Raw genomic sequence first — 16,026 nt, 5'->3', positions numbered from 1 at the left:
AGAGAGAGAGAGAGAGAGAGAGAGAGAGAGAGAGACACAGAGAGAGAGAGAGAGAGAGAGAGAGAGAGAGAGAGAGAGAGAGCGAGAGAGAGAGATTAAAGTACATAATGACAGTAAACAGTGTATGCATGAGTTGTATTAGTTTGTTACACACCAGACGTCAGTAAGTCCATTAGTTGAAACACATGTACACACACTGATATTCATATTAAACACACAAGCTCTGTAACTAAACTGCATCTCTCAACAATATCACATGAAATAAATGTGCTTCTGTTTGACTTTTCAGTCTCTGTTCATATTAAATTTAGCACTAAATCTGATTGTTATAATCCTAATACTCATAAGAGATATTCTCACAAACAGTTGCTCATTTCAGCTTTTGAAACAAACAGACACGCGGTGAGCTTTCACACGGTATAAACACGTCACTGAAACGGTCTTAGGTTTCTATCATTTAAAGTGAAGCGTGGCGAGTCGTGTTTATGAAGGTCTGGTGTTTTCACAGCACTTTCTGAATGAATAATCCTTTAATGTTGTACTTCTGTGTTGATATTAGAGATCAGCCCTCTGAACGCTGAGCCTGAAATCTGAACGTGACCGGGGGTCATCAGAGGCCGATCCACGCCTCCACAAGTCATTTCAATTAGAGCCGTGACCATCTGTGACCCGCCTCACTGAATACTGATAGTGATTTTCTTTTAGCTGAGCATCCAAGCCTTTTAAAGTCATCTCTCATAAAACACTCTGACATTTCCAAAGCAAATCTCAAGACTGCACTTGCTCACTAATGCTTATGAGACGATTAGCATGTAAATCCTCACAAGTGCCCTCTCTCTCTCTCTCTCTCTCTCTCTCTCTCTCTCTCTCTGCTCGAGTTAATACTACAGGATTGTGTTGTACAGTACTTCTGTTGATAAAGCAACATTTCTGTACAGTGGGATAAAACCCAGCAGCTACAGGAAAACTTAAAGGGACACTTCACCCAAAAATGAAAATTCTGTCATCATTTACTCACCTTCCAGTTGTTCCAAATCTGTATAAATGTCTTTGTTCTGATGAACACATAGAAAGATATTTGGAAGAATGCTTATAACCAGACATATCTTGCCCCCATTGACTCCCATAGTCGGAAAAAATACACAAAAGAAGACATTTTGAAGAATGTATTTTTTACATCACAGAATTTTCATTTTTGGGTGAAGTATCCCTTTAAGAACAGAGACCATCCTTCTATGTGTGTGTTCTTCTTACGTTAGTTTTGACTGACACAGAACTGAACAAAATCATTGTAAAAACAACATCACAATCATGAATGCATTGACAGTGTTAATACTGATAATATTACAAGAATTAGAAAGAAAACATTTAAATGAAGCAGGTTCCACAGATTATAGTGTATGTATATATTGTATAACACAAGCATCAAGTATGATGTGTGCAATAGCGATATAAAAATGCTGCAGTGACATATTGAGATGAGACCTGCACAAGAGAAACACCGAATCGGTTTATCTTCTAGTTTGCTTCTCTTTCTCAGTCTATTTGGAATAAGAATCTGTGATGTGCTAATACTGCCAGAACCTACTGGACACATAACCTCATCCCAACAGCATTTATGATACAATACAGAGATGCCAAAAATGAACAATTCACAGCTGTGTTTCTGAAATGAATTTGAGTTCAAATGGGTTTCATTCTGAGGGGATTATATTATATATGTTTATCTCCTGTGTATTACAGTGTGTATATCAAATACATCCCTGACTGCAGAATATTTTATTTCATTGTTTTATTTACATTTACGACATTTAACATAACAACATAATATAATATATGTTTACTTAAATAACATAGTCAATGAATGACAACATTTTAATTATTTTATTTTAAAGCAATCATGACATATAAACAACTTTATTTATAAGGATTAAACTTTTTTTTATCTTTAGCTATTTTGACTCATTTTCAAGAGACAAAACTATATATCATTCAGCCTCTAAAATATTACTGGCAGATCTGGCACATGTGTGTGTGTGCGTGTCTTGTTGATAGGAGATCGGTCTTTAGGAGGAAGCCTCTAGCTTTGCTGTCAATCAGAATGTCATCAAAATAATACACAATTACACACACACACACACACACACACACACACACACACACACACACACACACCACCTGACACTACTTCCCCAACTATCACTAAAAAAAAACCCACACACGAGATGCGTCTAAACAGTGCGGTTTCTGCACTCAAACACACACGTCACAAACACTGCAATCTTATTTTTCAATAAACTGATGACTTTAATGAGCAAAAACATCATACAGTGTGTGTTTGTGTGTCAGCGGCATCACATCAAACATCCATTACACACACACACACAAGCATACACACAGTCATCAGTCATGATTCTATTGAACACATAAATGACTCTTCAGAGCATTAAATTATGAAACATTGATCACATCTGAAGCCCCGTGTGTACCACAATCAATATCACTTACGGCTGCACAGTCCACAACGTGCACACACAACACATGCACACAAACACTGACAGAAACTCTCGGACTGAGAGAAAAAAATTTTTTTTTTGTTATATTTCAGGAAAGAGAGAAGCGAGTGTTGAAGATCAGTTGACTGACAGACGGCTCTGATGAGTTCCACAGTCAGGAGAGCATCACATAATGAGACATCACGAGAAGATCATCATTACATCACGAGAGCGTCACAAGAACATCAGGATAACATCACAAGAACATCATCAGAACATCATGAGAGAAAGTCAGGAGAACATCACGAGAGCGTCATAAGAAAATCATGAAAGCGTCAGGAGAACATCATGAGAGCGTCATGAAAACATCAGGAGAGCGTCATGAGAACATCAGGAGAGCGTCATGAGAACATCACGAGAGTGTCAGGAGAACATTAGGAGAGCGTCAGGAGAACATCACGAGAGCATCAGGAGAACATCAGGAGAACATCACCAGAGTGTCAGGAGAACATTAGGAGAGCGTCATGAGAACATCACGAGAGTGTCAGGAGAACATTAGGAGAGCGTCAGGAGACAGCATGAGAGTGTCAGGAGAACATCACGAGAGCATCAGGAGAACATCACCAGAGTGTCAGGAGAACATCACCAGAGTGTCAGGAGAACATCACCAGAGTGTCAGGAGAACATCACATGCGCATCAGGAGAACATCACGAGAGTGTCAGGAGAACATCATGAGAGTGTCAGGAGAACATCACCAGAGTGTCAGGAGAACATCACGAGAGTGTCAGGAGAACATTAGGAGAGCGTCATGAGAACATCACGAGAGTGTCAGGAGAACATTAGGAGAGCGTCAGGAGAACATCACCAGAGCGTCAGGAGAACATCACCAGAGCGTCAGGAGAACATCACCAGAGCGTCAGGAGAACATCAAGACAAAATTAGGAGAGCGTCAGGAGAACATCATGAGAGTGTCAGGAGAACATCACCAGAGTGTCATGAGAACATCACGAGAGTGTCAGGAGAACATTAGGAGAGCGTCAGGAGAACATTAGGAGAGTGTCAGGAGAACATTAGGAGAGCGTCATGAGAACATCACGAGAGTGTCAGGAGAACATTAGGAGAGCGTCAGGAGAACATCACCAGAGCGTCAAGAAAACATCACGTGAGCATCAGGAGAGCATCACAAGAGCGTCAGGAGAACATCAGGAGAGCGTCAGGAAAACATCACGTGAGCATCAGGAGAACCTCAGGAGAGCGTCAGGAGAACATCACCAGAGCGTCAGGAGAACATCACGTGAGCATCAGGAGAACATCACCAGAGCATCAGGAGAGCATCAAGAGAAAATTAGGAGAGCGTCAGGAGAACGTCACCAGAGCGTCAGGAGAACGTCACGAGAGCATCAGGAGAACATCACCAGAGCGTCAGGAGAACATCACCAGAGCGTCAGGAGAACATCACCAGAGCATCAGGAGATGTTCATCACGAGAGATTGTCAGGGTGTTGCTATGCAGTTGTGAAGGTCTCACGAGCATGTCTGTACAGCTGACAGAGTGATGCTAAGGTGTTGTTAAGTTTAAGGGCTGTGAGTCCTGGTGTTACATTAGCATTCAGTGTGCTGATCATTAGCACAGCTCTGAGTAAACAATGAGATAACAATGAGAAAATGCCAGCACCTGACGTGTGGGACTGAGGTTTTGTTTCGGTCTTTATTCTGGGGGTGGTGAGCGGTTCTGTCAGCGAGCGAAGTGCGAGACGTCCTTCATCATTGGGAGAACCGTGTGCCAAAATGTTTTTCCTCCGTCTCAGCCCCCCGTGTGCCAAGACTCCAGTGTAACGACAGCCCATTAGAGAGAATATATTCCTGCTTCTCAAGCAGAAGATTTATCAAGCTCAGGTCTCTGTCTCTCTCTCTCTCTGATAGGAATATGAGTTTATGGAGATCAGCCGCCCGAGTGCTTTAATACAGTTTCACAGCAGCTCAGCTTCATGACGGATCTCTCATCTCTCCAGAAAGAATGATCAGTCTGAGACTCAATGACTTCCATCATCTGCTGCACGACACACAATGTGTTATTGACGTTTCAGAGGATCACGTGAAGGATTTGATAAGATCAGGTGTATGCAGAACGTCCTAAAGATGATGCTTCTGTACGAGTTAAGATACTGATGTACAAAATGTACTTTTGCATAAACAGGCACAAAAATGACATGAACTTACTTCACACTCCCGGTACAGAATATAGTAAAGTCACAGGGACACTTGAATGTGCTGCTTTATTTCAAACTAACTAAAATCCACATTCCGTTTGTTTAATGGACAACAGCTGCTCAAAAATTCTGTCTTCTTTGTTGTTTCAGGGTAGAGGGGTTAAATCTTCCGCTTAAACATGTGTGATGTCTCCAGAGTTTCTGTAAATCAAACACAGACACATTGAACAGCTGCTGTTCAGTAAATCAACCCCTCACACCTCTGGACACGCCCCCGTGATGCCGTCTGCTGGGGTGTGAGACGGTCTTAACCTGATGACACGTTTGTGTTCTCTCACACAACTGCAAACGTTATCCGGCGCAAAAGAAAGAACAACAAACTTCCTTGAAGCCAGTTTGATGATTCATGAGAACTGAAAGACCACCAGAGGAACATATCCAGCACATTAACCCATTCCGTTTGACAACATCCATGACAGCGAGTGCCGGCAAACACCAGCGACGTCATCCTCAAACGATCCGCTGGCCGGGCTGGCATGCTTTCTGACGCTGTGAGTTTGAATAATTGAAGGAAAGAGCAGGCAGGTGTCCAGCTCATGAATGGAGTCTGTTTGACGCGGTGACTAAAGATCAGAGATGAGAAGTGTGAGCGAGTCTCCCTCAGGAGTTCTTCAGGTCTCACACTCGCACCGAGAGAAGACAAGTGATGTGAGTCATCAGCCACTAATTAAAGACGACAAGAGAAAACATGCAGAAGACGCGCGCGCGTGCGCACATGTCTGCACTCATTGCACGGATCACATCTCACAGGACTTCAGTGGCTGGAAGACTTTATACCATGAAACCACCTGAAATATTACATCACAACAACTCATCAAAGATGAGAACCAAAGAAACTAACACAACTGAAAACTATTTACACACTAATAACACCCTGAAAATCAGAATAAACACTGACTGATTATTCATATCACTGCATCACTTCAATCCTCTACTATAAATGAGCTACTGCATTCTGAACATGAACACAAATCTGCATGAAAAACCACACTGGCCGTTTAATATTCACACAGAGAGAGAGAGCACACAGGACTCACAATTAGTCTGAACACAGACAGGGGCTTTCAGTATTCAATCACACACAGTCACATCATACACACACGTTAGATTTTCATGTTTTATGGGGTCACAATGATGTTTATACTGTACAAACTGCATATTGTAACCACCACTCTAGCCCTAAACCAGGGATTTCTTAACCTTTTTGACCCCAAGTCCTCCCCATTGAATTCAACAAAATTCAAAGGCCCCCCTCCCACTCACAAAAACTCAAAAAAAAAACAAATTTTATAGCTAGTCATTAACTAAAACGTTTATTCATTATAAAAGTGGCCAAATAACAAGAAATATATTGGTATTTCAATGCTGATTTTGTCTAATTTTAGTCATCTTGAGGCCCCCTTAGAAGTCAGCTGGGTTGAGAACCACTGCCCTAAACCAAACCATCACACAACCTGTCTGCATTTACACATCTTCAACAAATGCATTTATAAAGAGTTTTCCTCACGTGTGGATGTCTGGTCTTCACACTGACACACACACACCCAGTCAGATGACATGTGACAGAGACACGCCCACATTCATTGACTACATCAAGATTCAGTCAGGAGGACTGTGAGGGTTGTTGAAGTTAATGATGACAGCAGGGATACCGAGTGGAGAAGTGTCAGCGGCACACTGAATTCCACAAGAAGAGAAGAACCAGCTGACATCAGATGATGTGCAACACAAGCTGCCTTTCCTCCATCAGGTCACATGTGATCTCACCGTCTCACCTCAAAGGCGGAGTTTATCACACGAGTCACATGACCTTCACTGACGCCAGACTCACGTATTGAACATACTGTAGTTTTTCTTCAATACTCTCAAGACAGATGACGGTTTTTAAATCCAACAGATGATTTCTGCCTGATCTCTGACACACAACAGCATTTGATTGGGTGCACACAGTTTGCATACCTGATACTCATTGGGCCAAAAGGTGCTGACAGCAAGCTCTGCCTTCTTCCAGTCCTTGCCTGCGCATGAAGAGATGTTCCAGATGGGGTTGGCCAGCGGCCCTTTATTAACCTTCACCAGGACATTGAGGGTTCCCGGGCTGGAGCCGTCGGGACAGTGCAGCAGATAGTTGAAATCAATGCAGTGCGTGTCGTTCTCCTTCATGATGGGCAGCTGCAGACGAGCCTTTTCTCCGTAATCGTGTTGAGATGTGTCCACCATCATATATGAGCCTGGAGAGAAAACAAACACCAGACGGAGGTTAAACAAAGCCCAGACACACCCGTCACTCATCCAACCCGATTCACATCGTTCACATACAGCGTACACCTATAGTGACTTAAAGTGATGATAGTTCGGGCAAAAATCTCAATTCTCGCATCATTTATTCTCTCTAATGTGGTTGTAAATCTGCATGCGACTTTAGCAGAACACAAAAGAAGATATTTTGAGAAATGTTTCAGTGGTTTTGTGCTCCTACAGTGGAAGGCGATGAGGTTCGGTGTTGTTTGATCATCGACAATCTTCAAAATATCTTCTTTTGTGTTCTGCAGAAGAAAGAAACTCATACGGGTTTGACACGACATGGGTGAATATTATAAACGAGGAAAGAATTCTCATTTTTTTCTCTTTGAATGGCAACATTGTGTAGCTCACTAGGTTTTGATACAGAGCCCCATAGCTTTCACACATTTTGAGTTTTCAAAAAATACAAAAACAAACAAAACCCAAACATTGATTTAAAACCAGGTACAAGCACATACAAGTTAGGAAGAGGTTTGAATGAAATCATCATCTCTCTTTTGCAGAAAGGGTTTCAAGCTGTCAGGAGGAGTTGGACGGGACGTTGAGGATCTGTTTCCAGTTCTTTAAACACGGGATTGAAAAAACGCCCAGAGGACAGACGTCAGATGGTGAAGAGGACAGACTTCATCACCATTCGTCCAAACCAACACACACACGCACACACGCACACACACACACACACACACACACAATGTCCTGCTGTTACCATGTGAGATTTATTACTGCTTTTTAAATGTGTCTTTAGTTTGTAATCTGCGCCAAGTGATAAAAACTACACAAATTTTCTGAGTTGTGGCGCTTTAAAGAGAAAGGGTCATTAAGGTCAATTTCCATAACATTCCCTCCATCTTCTATTGGTCATATAAACAGGCAGTCCCGCCCCATCTCAGGACACAGCAGTGATTGGACAGCATCACGGTGTCATAACGGACTGCCTAATATTTCACTGGAACAAACTCATTTAATATCAATGAGGAGAACAGCTACTGCATGTGAAAGAGATGAGACACATTGATGAGAGGTGTTCAGTTTCTTCCGTCCGCTCACCTCCTCTGGAAGCAAACACCCGTCAAGAACAACATTTACATCTTCTTCACTGGCTGCAGTCACATCTGCTTTTCCTCCACTGCATTTACATTCTCTTGTTTGGTTTTGTCAGAAGAACAGCTCACACCAACACATACAACATATGTTCACACTGTGGGGTTTGATCAGACACTGAAGGATTGAGCCCGTTTACTTTAGCATTTCTCATAACCACTTTTGTCAAGTACAGCCGTGTCATTCTAATGCTCTTTAATGTTTTTACACTTGATTGTATTCTTTCATATCACACACACAACTATAATCAGGAAGAGTGCTGTATACACACACGTGAATTAAAGCTGAAAACTGACTGACAGATGAATTCATGAACACACGAGCATTCACGTCAATCTGATCACGATCAGACAATGAAATGAACAAGCCGTCCTCATCGCACGAGTCAACAGACGCTGAGAAATCATCATAAGACAATTGAAACAGCCAGAGAAAGATTAGTCTTGTATTGTGTGTGTTGAATTACAAGAGAAACAAACCTCAGTGACGTGACGGTCAAAAACAACTAATCTGCCTTATAGCATCATATGCATGTTTGAACTGATCATACAAATCTTTACTTGCTTTCTTTACAGTATTCAACATCGATTCAAACACTGCATCTGTTTTGTTATTTTCTCCCGTTTTATTTTTTGCTGCAATATTTTGTGGAATTTGGGAGAAATGTTGTCACTGGTTCACAAAAAGCATTTGACTTAAACCCCTTCATTCTTTCCTCAGCTGTATGTTGAACTGAGTAAGATTTTAACTGGACCTCAGGTCAAATGTGATAAACAAAAGTGTATGAGTTGACCCCATTTTGTATTTAGTAAGGGAGGGAAACAGAGCGAGGAGGAGAAATGAGTGTGTGTGCTGAAATCATGTTCTTCATACACACGTCTGCCAAAACCACACATGCTGACACACGCAGAGCCGTCAGAAAACACCTTTAAACACTCTTTCATTTCTCAAAGAATCAACATGTTTGTGTTACTGTGCCTTTAAGACTCGGTATGTGAATGACCTCTGATTGCTGAACAGTTTTTTAAAGGAATGAACATTCACATGTAGTTTCAGTCTGTGAACTGATTATCCAGACAAATATAAAATCATATGTGTGTATGTGGCATTTCAAACACTCAAAGTGTAAATGTTAATGAAAGTGAGTTTGTACGAGCGCCTTCAAAACCATCACAAGAGAAATCTGGTTATGAGACAAGCTGCAGTCATAACTGGAATCTCAGCAGATCTGCTATCGACATTCATTGTTTCTGGGATGTGAAAGAGTGAAATGGGTTGTTGGTTTTTTGGCAGTGAAGAGATGAAGGGCCGGTCTGTCCCGGAGCTCATCTGCTGTTCAAACCCTCAAACCCTTCACCTCCACATTCATCCATCTGTCTTCATCCGTGTGGAATCTATCATGTGTCTTTCTCCAGCAGTGCCCATCCGTGAGAAGTCGAGAGCCGTATTAACATCCGCCACTGTCACCGACACAAGAAATGAAAGACAAACACGTAACACTGATGCTCAACAACACGTCACACACACACATGGCTCTGCTGTGACCCACATTGAGAGGAGAAACGTCTCTTTGAGTCTTTTGTCAGGCAAACACAGCTCAGGAGATGTAGAGCGGAAAACTGCACTGAAACACTCCTGGACCTTCACAATCCTCTTCAAACACACATCACACAAACCCAAATCACTCACACAACACACTTCTATCACAAACACACATCACACAACATGTGTCACACAAACACACAAGTCACATGAACACACATCACACAAACGCATGAACACACATCACACAAACCCAAATCACTCACACAACACACTGCTATCACAAACACACATCACACAACATGTGTCACACAAACACACAAGTCACATGAACACACATCACACAAACGCATGAACACACATCACACAAACCCAAATCACTCACACAACACACTGCTATCACAAACACACATCACACAACATGTGTCACACAAACACACAAGTCACATGAACACACATCACACAAACGCATGAACACACATCACACAAACCCAAATCACTCACACAACACACTGCTATCACAAACACACATCACACAACATGTGTCACACAAACACACAAGTCACATGAACACACATCACACAAACGCATGAACACACATCACACAAACCCAAATCACTCACACAACACACTGCTATCACAAACACACATCACACAACATGTGTCACACAAACACACAAGTCACATGAACACACATCACACAAACGCATGAACACACATCACACAAACCCAAATCACTCACACAACACACTGCTATCACAAACACACATCACACAACATGTGTCACACAAACACACAAGTCACATGAACACACATCACACAAACGCATGAACACACATCACACAAACCCAAATCACTCACACAACACACTGCTATCACAAACACACATCACACAACATGTGTCACACAAACACACAAGTCACATGAACACACATCACACAAACGCATGAACACACATCACACAAACCCAAATCACTCACACAACACACTGCTATCACAAACACACATCACACAACATGTGTCACACAAACACACAAGTCACATGAACACACATCACACAAACGCATGAACACACATCACACAAACCCAAATCACTCACACAACACACTGCTATCACAAACACACATCACACAACATGTGTCACACAAACACACAAGTCACATGAACACACATCACACAAACGCATGAACACACATCACACAAACCCAAATCACTCACACAACACACTGCTATCACAAACACACATCACACAACATGTGTCACACAAACACACAAGTCACATGAACACACATCACACAAACGCATGAACACACATCACACAAACCCAAATCACTCACACAACACACTGCTATCACAAACACACATCACACAACATGTGTCACACAAACACACAAGTCACATGAACACACATCACACAAACGCATGAACACACATCACACAAACCCAAATCACTCACACAACACACTGCTATCACAAACACACATCACACAACATGTGTCACACAAACACACAAGTCACATGAACACACATCACACAAACGCATGAACACACATCACACAAACCCAAATCACTCACACAACACACTGCTATCACAAACACACATCACACAACATGTGTCACACAAACACACAAGTCACATGAACACACATCACACAAACGCATGAACACACATCACACAAACCCAAATCACTCACACAACACACTGCTATCACAAACACACATCACACAACATGTGTCACACAAACACACAAGTCACATGAACACACATCACACAAACGCATGAACACACATCACACAAACCCAAATCACTCACACAACACACTGCTATCACAAACACACATCACACAACATGTGTCACACAAACACACAAGTCACATGAACACACGTCACACAAACGCATGAACAAAGATATGTGTCACACAAACACACTGGTATCACAAACGCTGGTCACTCAATAAGTATGCCGTTTTTATAACGATTATTGTGACCAATATTATAATGACATGAAATAAATCAAGTGTTTATTTGCCAAAACAGATAACACAGTTTTTATCATGTTTTTGTTGTGTTTTATTGTGTTAGTTAAGTGTTTTATTTGTTATTATTTATTGTTTAGTTATTATTACTTAATCAAAACAACCTAACTGCAGTTATTGCAGTCTGATACTTCAGTTGAACTGCACATTGATATTAATTGGAATGCACAATAAAATAACATGACTTTTGAAATGTTTAAAAATGGAGCTATTTGTTATGCTCATATAATAAATAATGCAATCAGTCGAATTCAGCTTCATCTTTTCTAATTTTTGTTATTATTATTATATTATTTTTCGTTAGTGAATCACACTAAAAATACAAAGAGAGAGAGAGAGAGAGAGAGAGAGCTGCACAATATGTGTCTGCCTGTCACAACACAAGAGAAAACAATCAATCTGCCCTGACATGATATTTCCAATATATCTACATAACATTATGTTATTATAGCCCTTTAATCTGCTACTTACATCTATATTTTGCTTTTGTAAATCTTTGTTTAAACTATAATCTATTTCTGATTTTATATATTCACATATATTATAAGTAAGAGATAATCCACAGCTAGCCGTGCGTTAAAGGGTTTTAATGCACGACGTGGAGGCCAAGAATCACCTGACGCGAAGCGGAGGATTAAAATCCTTTAACGCATGGCTAGCTGTGGATTATCCCGTTTATACCATGGTTATTTGCCAAATTCAATCTTTTATTGATGTTTACAGTGTCACTTTAGATCAAACAGGTGAAAATGAGGGTTATTTTGTTAATTATTATATATATATTATATAATATTATTGGGTTCATTTTAAATGTAATCAAACTGACTGGAGCTACCCGTGCATTAAAGGGTTTTAATGCACACCTTCCAGCCAATCAGAATCCAGTATTCAAACGGACCATGGTATAAACCACTTTAAGTTGCACTACATACATCACACTTTATTTTATTACTATAATTCTCTTTCTTTTTGTTCGTATGCATATTTGCACTATTTGTACGCAGCCCCGCTGCAAATGCTTGTCAAATGAATCATTCATCACAGTTCTTATGAATGATTCTTGTCACCACCGCTATACTGTGACATTTCTACTGTCAGTCAGGTGTTTGATTGTATGGTTGTGTAAATGCACACATTAAGACAGTGTTACTGTATTATACAGTATGGAAAAAGTAATTTTATTGGAATGTGTTTGAAATATCTTCTTGGCTCATTTGAGAAGATCTCCTCCCTGTGCTGGAATGATGTGGGTTTGACTCTTTCTCACTTACACAATGAAGTTTGTGTGAACTGCAATAACCTTCATACACCGACACACACCATCAAACAAACCTCGGCACACACCTGGTGTTCTTCAGAGAGAGAGTGAAGATGTGTGTTTACACACGAAACCTTCCGAGGTGACACGTCCACTCACGGCACACAGAAACACATCCATGTGTGTGTGAAATCAAGATGATATGAAGCAGACTTCTGCAGCCCTGCTTCACAACAAACACTTCTGCTGGACAAGCGGCCGCATCACACACTAAATCACATGAATGTTTGACATCCATCAGCTAAAAAACACAAAACCGCACATTCTCTTCTGACTGCACACAGCCACAAAATAAAGTGTCATGAATCTCATGAAAACCTGTGTACATGTCACAGCAGAGTGTGATGATGTCACAGTGCTTTGTGCTTTTCTTTTATGCTCTGATTTCAAAAGCTGGAGAGGAAATACACACACACAAGCAGATAGACAAACTCAGGTGCATACAAACGCACAAATACACACACACACACACACACACACACACACACGTCTGGTTTACTATCTCCGTGGGGACAGTCCATAGGCGTAATGTTTTTATACTGTACAAACTGTATATTCTATCCCCTATCCCTAACCCTATCCCTAAACCTAAAGATCATAGAACACTTTTTGCATTTTTAGATTTAAAAAAAATATTGTTCTGTACAATTTATTAGCTTTTTTGCCCATGAGGACCTCAATTTTGGTCCCCACGGTGACACGAGTCCCCATGTGTTGGTGTGCATTCAGGTTTAGGTCCCCACCGGGATATACAAACATGAACACACACACACACACACACACACACACGTCTGGTTTATTATCTCCGTGGGGACAGTCCATAGGCGTAATGTTTTTATACTGTACAAACTGTATATTCTATCCCCTATCCCTAACCCTATCCCTAAACCTAAAGATCATAGAACACTTTTTGCATTTTTAGATTTAAAAAAATATTGTTCTGTACAATTTATAAGCTTTTGTGCCCATGAGGACCTCAATTTTGGTCCCCACGGTGACACGAGTCCCCATGTGTTGGTGTGCGTTCAGGTTTAGGTCCCCACCGGGATATACAAACATGAACACAGAGCACACACGGTCACAGACACACAAGCAGATAGACAAACTCAGGTGCATACAAACACACAAATACAGATACACAAATTTACACACACACACACACACACACACACACACACACACACACACACACACACACACACACACACACACACAGGTGACATCATTGTGTTTGTGTTCACTTCATTTGTTCAAATGTGTTTGTCCAGATATTATCACAATGACCTGACAATGTGGTCACGTTCTCCTTCAGGTCCTCTTCTAATGAAGGTGTGTCTGTCTGACCTTCTCTGTTCTCCCACCTTCATTAATAACTTAATATCTTATTAATTATGGGATGAAGCAGAGAGTGAAATGCTTGAATTTCTCCCGTGTGAAAGGCAGCGATTAAACGCAGGAGAGGTGAGCGGCGGTGAAGGTCGTAACGCTTCACTCTGCCCATCACATTCACCTCGTCTTTCAACACATTTAAAAGCATAACTGTGTGCCGAACGACGGTCCTCTTTTCCCTTCAGCACTGCATGGGTTTTGTCATGTAAATTTTTACACCCCATCAGAAGAGTTTTCAGAGAGAGCAAGAGATGGGTGTTCTCTGCTGACACAATAAGACCCTTTGTGTTTAAAGCCGGCCGACAGCTTCAGTTCAGTCTGCACATGACTCACCCTGAGGCAGATCTGAGGGCAGGAAGGGCACTTCTGGAGCGCTCACGTGAGTCCAGTCGAAATCATCGTAAGGATCCTGCTGGTAATCACATTGTGCAGGTCCGTCATCAAAGCCGCAGCCCCCTGAAACAAACACACAAAGAACCATTTAGTCACACTGACAAACACCCAGCAGATGAGTTATAGCGAGCACTCAAACAAACAAACACTTGCTCAAAAAACTTCATTAGGAAGCAATGATAGAAGATAGATGATATGATAGAAGCGTGTGCGTGTGATTTATAATGCGAGAACAGCACACTGCTGTGTTTCCTCATGATGTCATGAACTCTCTTATCTGACGTGGTGTCAGGCGCTGTAACACATTAACCGTCCAGAGCGTGTTTGACTCAGGATGATCATTAAAATACACCACTAAAATCACCAACCAGCTGCTTTATTTAAATCATGTGACTCATGACCTCATAGGAAACACACACATGAGAGGCGCGGAGAGCCGCGGCGCATCCGGTGTAAACACAAGCATAGACTAGAATGACCGCGATCAGTTCCGGTAGCCGCGTCGGAGCCGTAACGTGCCGCAGATGCGTGCGGTGTAAACGAGGGGTAAGGCTTCGGTTGAAAACGGCAGGTGTTAGGCATGCTAAGGAATTTTTAAGTTGAGCGAGTGTGGAGCGATTTCACCGGAGCGGGATGAAATTGCAGGTGAGCGGAGCGGTCTGGTGCGACTTTGAGCGGTGGAGCGGGGGGCGGAAATTCTCACCGCTCAGATCCGCTCACATGCTCTGGTTTTCTATGAGTTGAAGCATGCAGAGCCACGAAAAATGTCATTTCAAATCTAAGAAGAATAAACACAATGTTGTTTTAAAGAGTAAATTATACTATTATTAGATATGTTGAAAATCATTGGTTATAATATTAAAAGAGTGTTTTCATGAAGTCTCAGGCCTGAACACACTTGATTCTGATTGGCTAATGTCACCGGAGAGCATGCGGTCTCGATCTCTTCATGACGTCAAAGGAGCAGTCAGATAAAATGAGAAATATTGAAATATGTCATCTTGTTATTTTTAGAAGCATTCTGCTATCATATCATCTTTACGCACTTATGCTTCAAGTGAGAAAAACACTTTTACACAACATCATTTGTGCACACTGATCATAGAAATAAATCAACATGTGTGTGTGTGTGTGTGTGTGTGTGTGTGTGTGTGTGTGTGTGTGTGTGTGTGTGTGTG

The 16,026-nt window shown here is 41.4% G+C and overlaps 1 protein-coding gene across 19 annotated transcripts in view; it reads right to left on the bottom strand.

The window, feature by feature from the left end:
* The window catches only part of ptprk (protein tyrosine phosphatase receptor type K), a 142,491-nt gene that overhangs the window by 82,391 nt on the left and 44,074 nt on the right, over positions 1–16,026 (bottom strand). For all 19 annotated transcript variants that reach the window (XM_057352086.1, XM_057352087.1, XM_057352094.1 and 16 more), the window contains 2 exons: positions 14,789–14,911; positions 6,725–6,996 (listed from right to left, as the gene is read on the bottom strand). In XM_057352086.1, coding sequence (XP_057208069.1) covers positions 6,725–6,996; positions 14,789–14,911 — 395 coding nt within the window. The remainder of the gene's footprint in view (positions 1–6,724; positions 6,997–14,788; positions 14,912–16,026) is intronic.

This window comes from Triplophysa rosa, linkage group LG15 (assembly GCF_024868665.1).
Source record: "Triplophysa rosa linkage group LG15, Trosa_1v2, whole genome shotgun sequence".
NCBI lineage: Eukaryota > Metazoa > Chordata > Actinopteri > Cypriniformes > Nemacheilidae > Triplophysa > Triplophysa rosa.
Note: the sequence above shows the minus strand (reverse complement) of the source record. Positions and strands in the feature narration are given on the sequence as shown.